At 51.0% G+C, this 16,823-nt stretch overlaps 1 protein-coding gene across 1 annotated transcript in view; it reads left to right on the forward strand.

The window, feature by feature from the left end:
* The window catches only part of LOC146005600 (1-phosphatidylinositol 4,5-bisphosphate phosphodiesterase gamma-1-like), an 82,061-nt gene extending 68,859 nt beyond the window's left edge, over positions 1-13,202 (forward strand). The window contains exons 26-32 of the mRNA XM_083144929.1: positions 2,493-2,717; positions 3,409-3,557; positions 4,400-4,514; positions 5,401-5,562; positions 7,513-7,601; positions 7,829-8,013; positions 9,381-13,202. Coding sequence (XP_083001055.1) covers positions 2,493-2,717; positions 3,409-3,557; positions 4,400-4,514; positions 5,401-5,562; positions 7,513-7,601; positions 7,829-8,013; positions 9,381-9,432 — 977 coding nt within the window. The 3' untranslated portion in view covers positions 9,433-13,202. The remainder of the gene's footprint in view (positions 1-2,492; positions 2,718-3,408; positions 3,558-4,399; positions 4,515-5,400; positions 5,563-7,512; positions 7,602-7,828; positions 8,014-9,380) is intronic.
* The last annotated feature ends 3,621 nt before the right edge of the window (positions 13,203-16,823 follow it).

The following is a 16,823-nucleotide window of genomic DNA, read 5'->3' on the forward strand; positions in this document are numbered from 1 at the left end:
ATTGCAATATTGCTTCATATTTTTCTTTCTAAGTATCATTTCATTTCCGTATTCAGGGAAATAAACAGGACAAGTCCATTTATAGCCCCTGCTAGGGTTACACTATTCAGTTTTGTAACTCTTATATAGAACTAGTTAAAAACCTGTCAAAATGACGGCTTCTGCAATGTACTTTCACTTTGAGCTGTGACAGTTTTTACTTTCACTTTGAGCTGTGTCCGTTTTTAGCCCACAAACTCTCCACCCCACCCCCAGTCCCTATCCGCTCCTACCTCCAATCTCTGCCTTCACAGCTCCCTCTCTCCATATCCAGAAAGTTTGAAACAGATCAGTGTCCCTGCAAAAATTGCTTTCAGTTTTTGCTATAACATCTTTTCGCTCATAAAGGAGTAATTTAGTCCGTTTCGTGTTCTCTAGTAGTCACTGGCGGTACTTCACCTCATAGCGGATCAGTAGATGACCAATGACCCTCAGAGTTTGGGAAGTCCCCACACGTGGATCATTGATGCAGTGGACGTGGCTAATTTAAAAAAAAAAAAAATTCCTTTGAAATATTGTCTGTCCTGAAACCTCACACATTTGTTCATCCATCTTTCTGTAATGAAGTAAAGTTACCTGTCTCAGGTAGCATGTTCCTGGGTGTTTACATGAGAGCCCTACCAGGTGTCTCACCTGAGGGCGTGTTGCTCCTGGCGGGACCTGGGCCTCCCGGAGATCACGCGTGTGCTCTGTACATACATTCCACAAATACATTCTCATGATGTCTGGTTTAGTGACTCACCCTCAGGGTACTAGAAGGATAAGCGATACATCCTGCCGCAACACTTCCTCCGGAGTCCTCTGACCCTGCATTCCTCTGTGCTGCAGGTCTGTTATTCACTTGCAGTAATATCGATGTTTCCTAACTCACCGACCATAAATCACGCTGACACTTATTGCACTAGTCAGAGTGATAATCACACACAGGCCGGATAAGGCTTCAGCACACAGCAAACTATACAAAGCCAACGGGGTGCCGCCCAGATAAGATTACATTCTGCTCCTCTTATCTCCCTGATTAGCCACGATTGGGGCTGTACACATTATGCTGCCCATACACTTGTGAGATATTGTATACCATCATTCGATTTCGACCAATAAATCGAATGATTGTATGCATTTTTAAGGGACTTTTCGACGCGATGCGCAGGCACGCCGTGGAATGTCGCGTCGGCAGATATTATGTGCTGCACATAATATCTATGGAATTGTAGGAGCAGTCGCATGTGTTTTTTAGCCACATGCGATCGCTCGAATACAATCCGTGGGTAGGGGGCGGAGGGGACGCATTCAGCGGTGTGGGGTTTGGGGGCCCTAGGGACCGCTGGCGGCGTACCTGCGTCTCGTACCAGGGGGGCGGCGGATTAGTGTAGCGCTTGTGGGCGGCGGGAGTCAGTGGTGGCGGGAGAATTGTTTAAAACACTGGTCATTGGTTGAGAGAGCTCAGCCAATCACAGGGCAGCTCTGTGTTTTAAACAAATCTGCCGCCACCGCTGACTCCCGCCGCCCGCAAGTGCTACTGCTAGCCCTACACTACTCCGCCGCCCCCTCTTCCAACACCCGATGTGCCATCGGAAGATGGCATGCGACATGGGGTGCTGACTTTTGCACCCAAAAATGTGATCGGATTCGATGGATATCGTACTTCGATGTCACATCGAATCCCATCGTGGCCCCTTTCTGTGTCTCTGTTGTTTGGTTTTGTTGGCTGAAATGCGCTTATAATGAGAGAGGGAGAAATGCGTCGTACTAACAGTATAGGACTGGGGTAGCCAACCCTAGTCCTCGAGAGCTACCAACAGTGCATGTTTTGCAGGTCTCCTCACAGAATCACAAGTAAGCGAATTAGCTCCATCTGTGTATCTTTTAAAATGTGTCAGTGATTAATGAGTGCACCTGTGCAGCAGCTAGGTTGTCTGGAAAATGTGCACTGTTGGTAGCTCTCGAGGGCTAGGGTTGGCTACCACTGGTATAGGATGAGTCCTCGTATGTACGGTTAGGTGCGACTCCACCTGTAATAATTCTTGGATGGGCTGTATTGTGTATGTGTTTCATGCATGTGATATTGTTACGTGTTCCTTGTTTGTATCTTGTATGCAGGAGATTAGATTCACCAGTGGCCGGCCATACCTGTGTTGTATCATGTATGTAGTACGTGTGTCTTCCTGGGTGTATTATGGGCCTGATTCAGGTAGGAAATGTCACCTGCGAATTCACTGCAGGGACCGAAGAGGGTCAATCAGAGGCCTAATTCAGACAGGCTTGTAGTTACAAATCCATGCACTCACGTTCACTCACCTGGCGGGCGGTGTTTACAGGCTCACTAAGCATCAATGTACGCTGCTTAGCGAGCTAACCTGAATCAGGCCGTATGTATGTAGGATGGGTTTCATGCATATGGGGGTGACCTATACCGTGGCGGCGGGAGCTGATCGGCGTGTGTGTCTCCGTAGAGATCGGCACGGAGAAGGCCTGTTACAGAGATATGTCGTCCTTCCCTGAGACCAAGGCGGAGAAATACGCCAACCGCAGCAGAGGGAAGAAGTTCCTGCAGTACAACCGGCGCCAGCTGAGCCGGGTCTACCCCAAGGGCCAGCGCCTGGACTCCTCCAACTATGACCCGCTGTCCATGTGGATCTGTGGCAGCCAGCTGGTGGCACTCAATTTCCAGACCCCAGGTAAGAACCACAGTGTTAGCATGTACGTTGTATCCAGCCGCTGTAGTACTACAAGTCCCAGCATGCATGGAGAGTCAGAAGCTACCTATGGGTCTCCAGCTGCTGTAGTACTACAAGTCCCAGCATGTATGGTGCGTCAGAAGCTACCTCTGGGTCTCCAGCTGCTGTAGTACTACAAGTCCCAGCATGCATGGTGTGTCAGAAGCTACCTATGGGTCTCCAGCTGCTGTAGTACTACAAGTCCCAGCATGCATGGTGCGTCAGAAGCTACCTCTGGGTCTCCAGCTGCTGTAGTACTACAAGTCCCAGCATGCATGGTGCGTCAGAAGCTACCTATGGGTCTCCAGCTGCTGTAGTACTACAAGTCCCAGCATGTATGGTGCATCAGAAGCTACCTGTGGGTCTCCATCTGCTGTAGTACTACAAGTCCCAGCAGGTATGGTGCATTATTACTACAACTCCCAGCATGAATGGTGCCTCAGTTCCCACATTCGTTTTTCAGCTGCTGTAGTACAACAAGTCCCAGCATGCATGGTCCATCACAGTCTACCTGTTGGTATCTAGCTGTTGTGGCACTACAAGTTCCAGCATGCATGGTCCATTACAGTCTACCTGTTGGTATCTAGCTGCTGTGGCACTACAAGTTCCAGCATGCATGGTTACCCTCTGTGCCCCTTCTCTCTGCCCACAGACAGGCCCATGCAGCTGAACCAGTCGCTGTTCTCGCTGGGCGGTCAGAGCGGCTACGTGCTGCAGCCGGACATCATGAGGGACGATCTGTTTGACCCGTTTGATAAAAGCAGCCTGAAGATCGTGGAGCCAATCACAGTCCAGGTCCAGGTGCGTAGCGCAGCCGTCGCTATGACGTCATCACCTTTATCCATTGTCTTTTACTTTCTGTATTTTACCTGCTGCCATAAAGTGTTCACAAGAACCTGCGTGGGCACCGGGCCGCTGGGGTCTGTGGGTCAGATAATAGGACCTGCGTGGGTACCGGGCCGCTGGGGTCTGTGGGTCAGATAATAGGACCTGCGTGGGCACTGGGCCGCTGGGGTCCGTAGGTCAGATAATAGGACCTGCGTGGGCACCGGGCCACTGGGGTCCACTGGGCATATAATAGGACCTGCGTGGTCACCAGGATGCTGGGGTCCGCAGGGTAGATAATAGGACCTGCGTGGGCACCGGGATGCTGGGGTCCGCAGGGCAGATAATAGGACCTGCGTGGGCACTGGGATGCTGGGGTCCGCAGGGCAGATAATAGGACCTGCGTGGGCACCAGGCCGCTGGGGTCCGTGGGTCAGATAATAGGACCTGCGTGGGCACCAGGCCGCTGGGGTCCGTGGGTCAGATAATAGGACCTGCGTGGGCACCGGGATGCTGGGGTCCGTGGGTCAGATAATAGGACCTGCGTGGGCACCGGGCCGCTGGGGTCCGTGGGTCAGATAATAGGACCTGCGTGGGCACCGGGCCGCTGGGGTCCGCAGGGCATATAATAGGACCAGTATTATGGGTGTATAGTATGGAGCGGGGTGAGGGGGTAAGTAATATGGGTGTATAGTGAGGATTGGGGTGATGGGGTCAGTAATATGGGTGTATAGCGAGGAGTGGGGTGACATGGCCACTGCCATATTACGTTCCCAATGTGTTGCCTGATACGGATTCACAGCTGTCTCCATCCCCAGATTCTGGGTGCCCGGCACCTGCCTAAGAACGGCCGCAGTATCGTGTGTCCTTTTGTGGAAGTGGAAGTTTGTGGATCAGAGTTTGACAACAGCAAGAACAAGAGCGACGTTGTAGGTGAGCGGATATTAGGGTGATAAGTCACAAAATAAATGACATGTTGCCTTCAGAAAAGTTGATAAATCTCTCTCTGTCCTACATCGCCCCCTGGTGGAATGAGAAGTTATTGCATGTTCAATACAAGAAAACAATAAACCCCACCCCCATCTGCTCACTTAACGTGTCCCTAGAGCAGTGGCATCCAGTGTCGGACTGGAACATGAAGGGCCCATCAGGGAAACGTACTGGTAGGGGCCCATGTTTGTGGGTGTGGCCAGTTTCCAGAGAGGGCCCTCAGATGCCTCCTACAAATATCGTACACCTTAGAATCAGGCCCAGAGTCCATGAAATACTATTAGCCATTGTAGCTGGACAAAGAACATTATTTCTGCAACGCGTTTCACGCGGAACCTCCAGAAACGTTTTCACATGGAAGTGTGGGGATTTGAGGTGTAAAACATTTCGCAGACAGCGCTAGGCTGGGAACATTTCCAAGTATGAGCACCCTGAGGCTCAGTATGATCATCACCGGTTATATATACAGCGCACACTATCCCGCAGAGCATGGGGAGAACATATAAACTCCCCACATGGAGATGGTCTGTCTTATGGGCATGTTATGGGCCAGACTGCAAGAGTGCAACCAGTATCAGTATTTTAGTGCCCACGGACAGTGGCAGCGGGCATCTCATTCCTTGCACCAGGGAAGGGTTTTGTGGCGGCGTTGGCCTACAGCCGCAGACAAGTGGCCGCCAATATAGACGCACATACACAGACACTTGTCCCACAGTCAGGCTTTATCTCTGTACCTGGGTGTCACAGTAATACAGAATGCTGCAATAATAGCGGTTGCTGGTATTTCCTGCCGCCGTAATATGTTTCTGACCAGATCTTCCCCGCACAGCGGATAACGGTCTGAACCCTATATGGACCATGAAGGAGTTCGTGTTCGACATCAATAATCCCGAATTTGCCTTCCTGCGATTTGTGGTCTACGAGGAGGACATGTTCAGTGACCCCAACTTCCTGGCACAGGCCACGTTTCCCGTCAAGGCTCTGAAGACGGGTGAGAAATGGGCGAGGTGACGGGGGTGTGCTTTGTTGGGTGGTAGCTGGACTGGCTCTGCTGTTAGGGTGCTGGGATCTGGGGGGGGGGGGTGGTGAGCAGATCTAGCAATTATCGTTTGACTGCGCCGTACGCATTGCGCATGCCTAAGTTGAAAGAAACTTATGGATCGTAAATACAAAGTGCTCGGAGCCTGACTGACAGGAAGCTGGCGTAGGGGGTGGTAACTGGACATTTGCTGGGAGTGTCAGGAGAGACGCAGGCGTGGCCAGGTGTTTGGGGGTGGTAACTGGATGTATGCTGGGAGTGTCAGGAGAGACGCAGGTGGGGCCAGGTGTTTGGGGGTGGTAACTGGACGTTTGCTGGGAGTGTCAGGAAAGACGCAGGCGTGGCCAGGTGTTTGGGGGTGGTAACTGGACGTTTGCTGGGAGTGTCAGGAGAGACGCAGGCGTTGCCAGGTGTTTGGGGGTGATAACTGGATGTTTGCTGGGAGTGTCAGGAGAGATGCAGGTGTGGCCAGGTGTTCGGGGGTGGTAACTGGACATTTGCTGGGAGTGTCAGGAGAGACGCAGGTGTGGCCAGGTGTTTGGGGGTGATAACTGGATGTTTGCTGGGAGTGTCAGGAGAGACGCAGGCGTGGCCAGGTGTTCGGGGGTGGTAACTGGACATTTGCTGGGAGTGTCAGGAGAGACGCAGGTGTGGCCAGGTGTTTGGGGGTGGTAACTGGACGTTTGCTGGGAGTGTTAGGAGAGACGCAGGCGTGGCCAGGTGTTTGGGGGTGGTAACTGGACATTTGCTGGGAGTGTCAGGAGAGACGCAGGTGTGGCCAGGTGTTTGGGGGTGGTAACTGAACGTTTGCTGGGAGTGTCAGGAGAGACGCAGGCGTGGCCAGTTGTTTGGGGTGGTAACTGGACATTTGCTGGGAGTGTCAGGAGAGACGCAGGTGTGGCCAGGTGTTTGGGGGTGGTAACTGGACGTTTGCTGGGAGTGTCAGGAGAGACGCAGGCGTGGCCAGGTGTTTGGGGGTGGTAACTGGACATTTGCTGGGAGTGTCAGGAGAGAAGCAGGCGTGGCCAGGTGTTTGGGGGTGGTAACTGGACATTTGCTGGGAGTGTCAGGAGAGACGCAGGTGTGGCCAGGTGTTTGGGGGTGGTAACTGAACGTTTGCTGGGAGTGTCAGGAGAGACGCAGGCGTGGCCAGGTGTTTGGGGGTGGTAACTGGACGTTTGCTGGGAGTGTCAGGAGAGAAGCAGGCGTGGCCAGGTGTTTGGGGGTGGTAACTGGACGTTTGCTGGGAGTGTCAGGAGAGAAGCAGGCGTGGCCAGGTGTTTGGGGGTGGTAACTGGACGTTTGCCGGGAGTGTCAGGAGAGAAGCAGGCGTGGCCAGGTGGTTTATGGGAGGGTCTGTGATGCCAGCGCTGGACTCGATCAGCCAAATTCTATCACAGAAGACCAGCAGGTCAGACTTACATTTGCACACACTGGGAACCATTGGCTGGTTCGGGAATTGCGTATGGATTTGCGAATAGATCATGATCGGATCTGAATCAGCCTCTTCCTGCGATGGATTTTTAATGCGGTAATCATTTCCGTGGCATAACCAGGTGCTTCACAGTTTATAATACGGCCTGATTCAGATCTGTTAGCAAAGCTGCATTTTTTTGCAAATGGACAAATCCCTGCTGCGCTGCAGGTGGGGCAGATGTTACATGTGCAGAGAGTGTAACATTTGGGTGAGTTATTTTGTTTCTGTGCAGGGTAAATATTGGCTGCTTTATTCTTACACTTACAATTCAGACTTCTGTTTCAGCAGACCCAAATCTAACTCGCTCTGCACATGTTACATCTGCCCCACCTGCAGCACAGCATTATTTTGTCCATTTGCAATCCCATAGTTCCATGTATGTAAAGTTGGGAATAATTCCTGTTTCGTGCGTGTTTGGTTCCCAGGTTACCGATCCATACCGTTGAGCAACAGCTATAGCGAGGAGCTGGAACTCGCCGCCCTGCTGGTACATATAGAGATTGTCAATGCTAAGGTAAAGTCTCTATCTCACACAAGTCTGAGTCCTGCTAGTGACATCACCAAGGGGGCTATTTACTAAGCCTCGGAGAGAGATAAAGTACCAGCCAATCCGCCCCCAACTGTCATTTTCCAAACACCTAATGTAACACGGCAGTTAGGAGCTGGTTGGCTGGGACTTTATATCTCTCTACTTTAGACCCCTATCGCGCTTACATTCATATTCTCTGTCTGTTGGTGCAGGAGGAGGACGATGAAAACCTTTACACGTCCATCCAGCAGCTCCGGGACAGAGCGAGTGAGCTCTCCAGCCAGGTCTCCAGCTACGAGAGAGCCAATAACTGCGACTCCCGCTACCAGCAGCGTCTGGACGAGCTCCGGGCAGCACAGGAAAGACTGCTGGAGCTCACCGAAGTGCGGAACAGAAAGTGAGTCATTCATCTCCTCGCCAATCCATACGTCACCCTGACAGCGGCTCACACGGATTGGTCACTCTCACTACTAACCAATCAGATCATCACCATGACATCACTCTCACTGCTGACCAATCAGATCATCACCATGACATCACTCACTACTGACCAATCAGATCATCACCCTGACATCGGCTGACACTGGTCACTCTCACTACTGACCAATCAGATCATCACCATGACATCACTCTCACTGCTGACCAATCAGATCATCACCATGACATCACTCACTACTGACCAATCAGATCATCACCCTGACAACACTCTCACTACTGACCAATCAGATCATCACCCTGACAGTGGCTGGTACTGATTGGTCACTCTAACTACTGACCAATCAGATCATCCCCCTGACATCACTCTCACTGCTGACCAATCAGATCATCACCATGACATCACTCACTACTGACCAATCAGATCATCACCCTGACATCGGCTGACACTGGTCACTCTCACTACTGACCAATCAGATCATCACCCTGACAACACTCTCACTACTGACCAATCAGATCATCACCCTGACAGTGGCTGGTACTGATTGGTCACTCTCACTACTAACCAATCAGATCATCACCATGACATCACTCTCACTGCTGACCAATCAGATCATCACCATGACATCACTCACTACTGACCAATCAGATCATCACCCTGACATCACTCACTACTGACCAATCAGATCATCACCCTGACATCGGCTGACACTGGTCACTCTCACTACTGACCAATCAGATCATCACCCTGACAACACTCTCACTGCTGACCAATCAGATCATCACCCTGCCATCGGCTGACACTGGTCACTCTCACTACTGACCAATCAAATCATCACCCTGACAGTGGCTGGTACTGATTGGTCACTCTAACTACTGACCAATCAGATCATCCCCCTGACATCACTCTCACTACTGAACAATCAGATCATGATCCCGACAGCAGCTGACACTGATTGGTCACTCTCACTACTGACCAATCAGATCATTACCCTGACATCACTTTCACTACTGCCCAATCAGATCATGATCCCGACAGCAGCTGACACCAATTGGTCACTCTCACTACTGCCCAATCAGATCATCACACCAAGAGTGGCTCACACCTATAGGGCACTCTCACTACTGACCAATCAGATAATCACCCTGACAGCAGCTGACAATGATTGGTCCTATAGATTAGTCAACATTCAACCTAAAAGCTATTTACAGGAAACACGACTCCCTTGCCATGAATAGAGTGACCGCGGCAAGTCTAAGGGACATATTTATATATACTGTAGATGTTGTAGTCGGTTATTGACTCATTGACTTATAATTTCTTGTCAGATTAATGGAAAAGAAGAAGCGAGACAGACAACTTGCGAATAAGAGGAACTGAGAGTCTCTACTTGCTCATGACTGTCTACTGATACTGACGGGCTGCTGTCTAAAGACCTCACACATGGCCCGGCTCAATCCGAAACTGCTGTCCCCTACAGACTGCTGACAGTGACCCAGAGACTACAGACGGGTGTATTAAGCACCGAGGGTCACAGACAAGCATCCAGCAATATATAACCTGTCACATCCCCTGAGCTGGATCATCCATGGGCACCGGTTATAGCCGGTATGCCGGACATTATATATATCTGTATACATGTATATATACAGTACATACAGCGTATGGGCTGGCGTGTTTACATGTTTGAGGTCTCCGATTTTCAAGGACTGATCTGAAATCCAGGTCGTGCTTGGACCCAGTTGGTTCATTGTCTCAATGAGTCGCTAATAACTGTCATCGTTTACAAGGGCTCCGCATTCTACCTGCGATACTGTCGGCGGATCCGCGTCGCGGTCTCCTTCTCGCAGTCAGTGGGTCAGATTTATTTACGTTTGCAAAACAAATATCCCTAAACACGATGTATATTAAGAGTATAGATGAAATATATATTTAATGAGTAAAACCGCACTCGGGAAATGCTATATACTGTAGACGGGAGCGGGATTGGAAACTAGGAGAGCTGCAAAGTAGAACCGCACTTTATCTCATGGAACAGCCCCCGGCGGATGCATCCCCTGGGATCCCATCTCCTGCACTATGTCTCCAGGCACTGTCCATCTACTGCGAGTACCATGAAGATTGTGGATGGGAGAGATACAGTAGGAGTCTATTTACTAAGATGTGGACAGGGATAAAAGGGGTTATTCAGACCGGATCGAGCAGCTGCAAATTTGCATGCCGGGCGATAATCGAACTGCGCAAGCGTTCGGTTCGTAGTACACATATGTGAGGCCATCCTGCGATTAAACCCTGCGACTTTTTATTATCACTGGCTGTACGTTAGGTGATTGACAGGAAGCTGGTGTTGGGGGATGGTAACGAGTATCAGGGAAAGTGCCCAGGTGTGTGAGGGGAAGTCATGTGACTGGGGAATCATTACATGGTGAGGGGCCTGCCCAGGTGTGAGGGGAAGTCATGTGACATCAGCTCCACCCTGATCAGCCTGATTCAATCGCAGCCGCTGAGTAAGTCCTGGGCTACACACAGACTGCACACACTGGGAGTCATTATATATTAAGGGGCGTGGCCAGGTGTGAGGGGAAGTCATGTGACTGGGAAATCATTACATGGTGAGGGGCGTGCCCTGGTGTGTGATGGGAAATCATGTGATGTCAGCTCCGCCCCCGATCAGCCTGATTCTATCACAGCTGCTGAGTAAGTCCTGGGCTACGCACACACTGGGAATCATTATATATTAACGGGCGTGCCAGGTGTGAGGGGAAGTCATGTGACATCAGCTCCGCCCCCGATCAGTCTGATTCTATCACAGCCGATGAGTAAGTCCTGGGCTACACACAGACTGCACACACTGGGGAATCATTATATGGTGAGGGGCGTGGCCAAGTGTGTGAGGGGAAAGGGGAAGTCATGTGATGTCAGCTCCGCCCCCGTTCAGACTGCACACACGGGAATCATTTGATGGTGAGCGGATTGTGAACGGATTTGCAGCTATTCGCCAATCCAGCTAATTTCCACAAGCCGCGCTGAGCAATTCTCAGGCTTGCACGGGGCGGGATATCACTCTGGCGGGACGGCGTATGCCTGATCGCAGGGCTCTGCAATTTAGCAGAGCAGTGATCAGGTCTGAATAACCCCCATAGATCCATATTGTGGATTACACAGGAGATGCAGACAGTATTTATTACTACGATGTATTGTGTGCCCTGATCTGCCAGGTACTCGGCCACTGCTTGTGCCTGACGCTGATGGCGGGCATCTTAGTCCACGCACATTGTGACGTATGCCAGGAGGTTAAGTTCTGCGTTCCCATTAATATCCCAAACGTAGGGTGGTATTCAATTGTTATATTGTGCCCAATCTCAAATCAGATCTAAAGTGACAGGAGATTGTAGTAGGGCGGTATTCAATAATTCTAGATTTGTGCATATATCGCGCTCATTATGGTCAGGTTTAACCACACATCCGCTCACCACCCCCGGGGATAGCAAGCTGAAATACTGGTGAGAAACAATTGAATACCTCTCATTGTATCCTCGACTGTTATTGTGACAGACACGTGGCTTTCATCAGATTCCCTGCCACGGAGGACACACAATAGGGAACGGTTATACTGTTACCCCATCAGATCTCACCGGGGATGAGCGCCATACTGTATACCCCTCTTGTATGAGAATATTGTTCTGTCCCCAGTGACTGCGTAGCTGCGCAGTCTGTAAAGGTGCCCATACACGTACCAATTACCCGGTACTTTTTGTGCTAATATAGCATCGTTGTGCATATGTTGTGCATGGGATGCGATGCTATTTTAGCACAAAAAGTACCGGGTAATTAGTACGTGTATGGGCACCTTTAGCGCTGCACCCACCCCGGGATCCCAACCGCATTCCTCAAGCCACATTTACAGCCCAGGTTTTAAGGATAGCCATACTTGAACACAGGTAATCTACTTAGCACCTCAGTTTGTGCATGAAAACCTGGACTGATAGGGGTTTATTACCTAAGATGGGAGTTTTATTGAAGATGGAATGTTGCAATGGGCAACCAATCAGATAACATATATTATCTTCTAGAAGGTGGTGCTAAATAAATAAGTAGGTTCTGATTGGTTGCCCATAGCAACATCCCATCTTAGTAAATAAACCCTTTAGTGTGCTTTGAGGAGCGAGGGTGGGAAACACTGCCCCACACCCAGAAAATATGGAGGGTGTATACCCCACAGCTCCGTCCCAGGACCTCTGCGCTACAGGCGCCATCTGCAGCCTGGTGTTGGTATAACTATTAGATTCTAATCAAATGATTGGCTGATTACTAACAATAATTCAGCGCACCCTATGGCTGACCCCTACAATGTACAGTGGATGGATCCGCTTTATATAAGCTGCCATATTGGTATCGAGTCCCGGCACAGCGCCTTCTGCAAAACAGACCGTGCCCATCAAACAGCCGCTTTCTGAACCTGTTTCCGCTGTAGACCGTGCAGGAGCAATGTCACCATGGTGGATGTGGGGGGTTATGACGCTGCAATGTATGAATTACCCAGGACACCTGCCACTTATTCCAACTACTCCCCTCATCCGGTGCTAAGGTTTTACTCCGAAACCGGCCTTATGGCGGTTACCAGGTGGGTGACTTTACCAAAGAGGATTTTCAACGACATCATTGCTAATGCAGAGTGTGGCCATTTGGGAATTGGGCAAGATGGTAAAATATGACCGTCACTGGGTGCAGGTTGTGGCCACCTTCTCCCCACCTCACAGTGGTCTACGCGATGTGTCGGGGAGCGGAGGGAAATGTTCTACATGACAGATGGCGGAGATTCTTACAGTAAGACACAGACTGGTTGTGGGCTGACCCGGGCGTGCCTTACTGCTCTATAAGCTGGGACTGCTGGATGCCACAAGTCATTAATGTAACACTGGAGTGCCTTATTGCCTTGTCCGAGACGTGGCAGATGGGGGAAACACGGAGACAGAAGGGCGAGGCACAGAAATATTTATCAGAGATTATAGAGGCGTTTTGTTTTGCTGCAGAGAATGTATTTTTTCATGGAGAATGTCCCAGTGTTTTCTTCAAGGGGGGAAATTGTTGGATGTTGAACTGGAAGAGATGTAACAAAATTGGTCTCAATAAAGAGCTAATTCCCACCATGTCTGGGTCAGTGTGAGCTTTGTTATTGCAGGAGGATGTTCCCCAGAGCGACTGTTAGTAACTAAGGGCACCAAACCGTTACTGAACGCTCCCCACCCAAGTACCGTTACTGGGCGCTCCCCACCCGAGTACCGTCACTGAGCGCTCCCCACCCAAGTACCGTCACTGAGCGATCCCCACCCAAGTACCGTCACTGAGCGCTCCCCACATAAGTACCGTCACTGGGCACTCATCACCTAAGTACTGTTACTGAGCGCTCCCCACCCAAGTACCGTCACTGGGCGCTCCCCACCCAAGTACCGTCACTGGGCGCTCCCCACCCAAGTACCGTCACTGGGCGCTCCCCACCCAAGTACCGTCACTGGGCGCTCCCCACCCAAGTACCGTCACTGGGCGATCCCCACCCAAGTACCGTCACTGAGCGCTCCCCACCCAAGTACCGTTACTGAGCGCTCCCCACCCAAGTACCATTACTGAGCGCTCCCCACCCAAGTACTGTCACTGAGCGCTCCCCACCCAAGTACCGTCACTGGGCGCTCGTCACCCAAGTACCGTCACTGAGCGCTCCCCACCCAAGTACCGTCACTGGGCGCTCCCCACCAAAGTACCATAACTGAGCGCTCCCCACCCAAGTACCGTCACTGGGCGCTCCCCACCCAAGTACCGTCACTGAGCGCTCCCCACCCAAGTACCGTCACTGAGCGCTCCCCACCTTAGTACCTTTACTGAGCGCTCCCCACCCAAGTACTGTTACTGAGCGCTCCCCACCTATGTACCGTTACTGAGCGCTCCCCACCCAAGTACCGTTACTGAGCGCTCCCCACCCAAGTACCGTTACTGAGTGCTCCCCACCCAAGTACCGTTACTGAGCGCTCCCCACATAAGTACTGTTACTGAGCGCTCCCCACACAAGTACTGTTACTGAGCGCTCCCCACACAAGTACCGTTACTGATCGCTCCCCACCTTTAGAGGTGGCTGATACGGTTCTGACGCTCTAGGGCAGCTGGTCACAGGGCGGTAACGTCAGCGTTGTGAATACGGCGGCCGCGTGCTTCTGGCTACCCAGGAGGATGGAGCTGGGATATAGAACCACGGTATCCGGACTGGCTATAAGTAGACATGCATTAGATCGCCATGGTCAAGTAGGTGAACAGATCGATATGATTAAAGTCGACACAGCACAGGAGTTTTTAATGATTTTTTCCAGGTTTTTTTTTTCCACGTTTTCAACAAGGTGCTGAACGGGAGCAGAGCCACACGCCATTATTCCCAATCGTGCACCGCAGGAAAGACAATGAAGCAAAAGTTGGGAAACAAAAGTATAACCCCCCTAAAAAAAAAAACGTGTCGACTACTTTCATGTTAACTTGCTGTACCTGTCGACCATGGACACAGTTGACCTTTTACCTGTTAATGTTCTGCATGTCAACCATCTGGGGTATCTGAGTTTGCCGACCATGTGGGACGACGATCGAACGCAGAGGTTTTTGTATAGGGGCAATCGCTTACAATGCGTAACAGCGCTTTGTAAGTGATTTCCCCTTTAATAAAACATCCGTGTTCGGCCGGCGTCCCGCACGGTCAACAACCTCAGGCGGCATTAGCGCAACAGAATATGCTGCGCTATATAAGAGACTGTAAATAAATAAAACTGTAAATTCCGCCCATGGTGTTGGCCTATTACCGGCCTTGTATATTGGAATCAGTATATTTTGGTGGATGTGGGGGGTTATGACGCTGCAATGTATGAATTACCCAGGACACCTGCCACTTATTCCAACTACTCCCCTCATCCGGTGCTAAGGTTTTACTCCGAAACCGGCCTTATGGCGGTTACCAGGTGGGTGACTTTACCAAACAGGATTTTCAACGACATCATTGCTAATGCAGAGTGTGGCCATTTGGGAATTGGGCAAGATGGTAAAATATGACCGTCACTGGGTGCAGGTTTTGGCCACCTTCTCCCCACCTCACAGTGGTCTACGCGATGTGTCGGGGAGCGGAGGGAAATGTTCTACATGACAGATGGCGGAGATTCTTACAGTAAAACACAGATTGGTTGTGGGCTGACCCGGGCGTGCCTTACTGCTCTATAAGCTGGGACTGCTGGATGCCACAAGTCATTAATGTAACACTGGAGTGCCTTATTGCCTTGTCCGAGACGTGGCTGATGGGGGAAACACGGAGACAGAAGGGCGAGGCACAGAAATATTTATCAGAGATTATAGAGGCGTTTTGTTTTGCTGCAGAGAATGTATTTTTTCATGGAGAATGTCCCCGTGTTTTCTTCAAGGGGGGAAATTGTTGGATGTTGAACTGGAAGAGATGTAACAAAATTGGTCTCAATAAAGAGCTAATTCCCACCATGTCTGGGTCAGTGTGAGCTTTGTTATTGCAGGAGGATGTTCCCTAGAGCGACTGTTAGTAACTAAGGGCACCAAACCGTTACTGAGCGCTCCCCACCCAAGTACCGTCACTGGGCGCTCCCCACCCAAGTACCGTCACTGGGCGCTCCCCACCCAAGTACCGTCACTGGGCGCTCCCCACCCAAGTACCGTCACTGGGCGCTCCCCACCCAAGTACCGTCACTGGGCGCACCCCACCCAAGTACCGTCACTGGGCGCTCCCCACCCAAGTACCGTTACTGAGCGCTCCCCACCCAAGTACCGTCACTGAGCGCTCCCCACCCAAGTACCGTCACTGAGCGCTCCCCACCCAAGTACCGTCACTGAGCGCTCCCCACCCAAGTACCGTCACTGAGCTCTCCCCACCTAAGTACCGTCACTGAGCGCTCGTCACCTAAGTACCGTCACTGAGCGCTCCCCACCTAAGTACCGTCACTGAGCGCTCGTCACCCAAGTACCGTTACTGAGCGCTTGTCACCAAAGTACTGTTACTGAGCGCTCCCCACCCAAGTACCGTCACTGAGCGCTCGGCACCTAAGTACTGTTACTGAGCGCTCCCCACCCAAGTACCGTCACTGGGCGCTCCCCACCTTTAGATAGGTGGCTGATACGGTTCTGACGCTCTAGGGCAGCTGGTCACAGGGGGGTAACGTCAGCGTTGTGAATACGGCGGCCGCGTGCTTCTGGCTACCCAGGAGGATGGAGCTGGGATATAGAACCACGGTATCCGGACTGGCTATAAGTAGACATGCATTAGATCGCCATGGTCAAGTCAGTGAACAGATCGATATGATAATAGTCGACACAGCACAGGAGTTTTTAATGATTTTTTCCAGTTTTTTTTTTTCCACGTTTTCAACAAGGGTGAGAACGGGAGCAGAGCCACACGCCATTATTCCCAATCGTGCACCGCAGGAAAGACAATGAAGCAAAAGTTGGTAAACAAAAGTATAACCCCCTAAAAAAAACACGTGTCGACTATTTTCATGTTAACTTGCTGTACCTGTCGACCATGGACACAGTTGACCTTTTACCTGTTAATGTTCTGCATGTCAACCATCTGGGGCGACTGAGTTTGGCGACCATGTGGGGGGACGACTGAACGCAGAGGTTTTTGTATAGGAGCAATCGCTTACAATGCGTAACAGCGCTTTGTAAGTGATTGCCCCTTTAATAAAACATCCGGGTTCGGCCGGCGTCCCGCACGGTCAACA

The sequence above is a fragment of the Crinia signifera genome, chromosome 5 (assembly GCF_055691185.1).
Source record: "Crinia signifera chromosome 5, ASM5569118v1, whole genome shotgun sequence".
Classification (NCBI taxonomy): domain Eukaryota; kingdom Metazoa; phylum Chordata; class Amphibia; order Anura; family Myobatrachidae; genus Crinia; species Crinia signifera.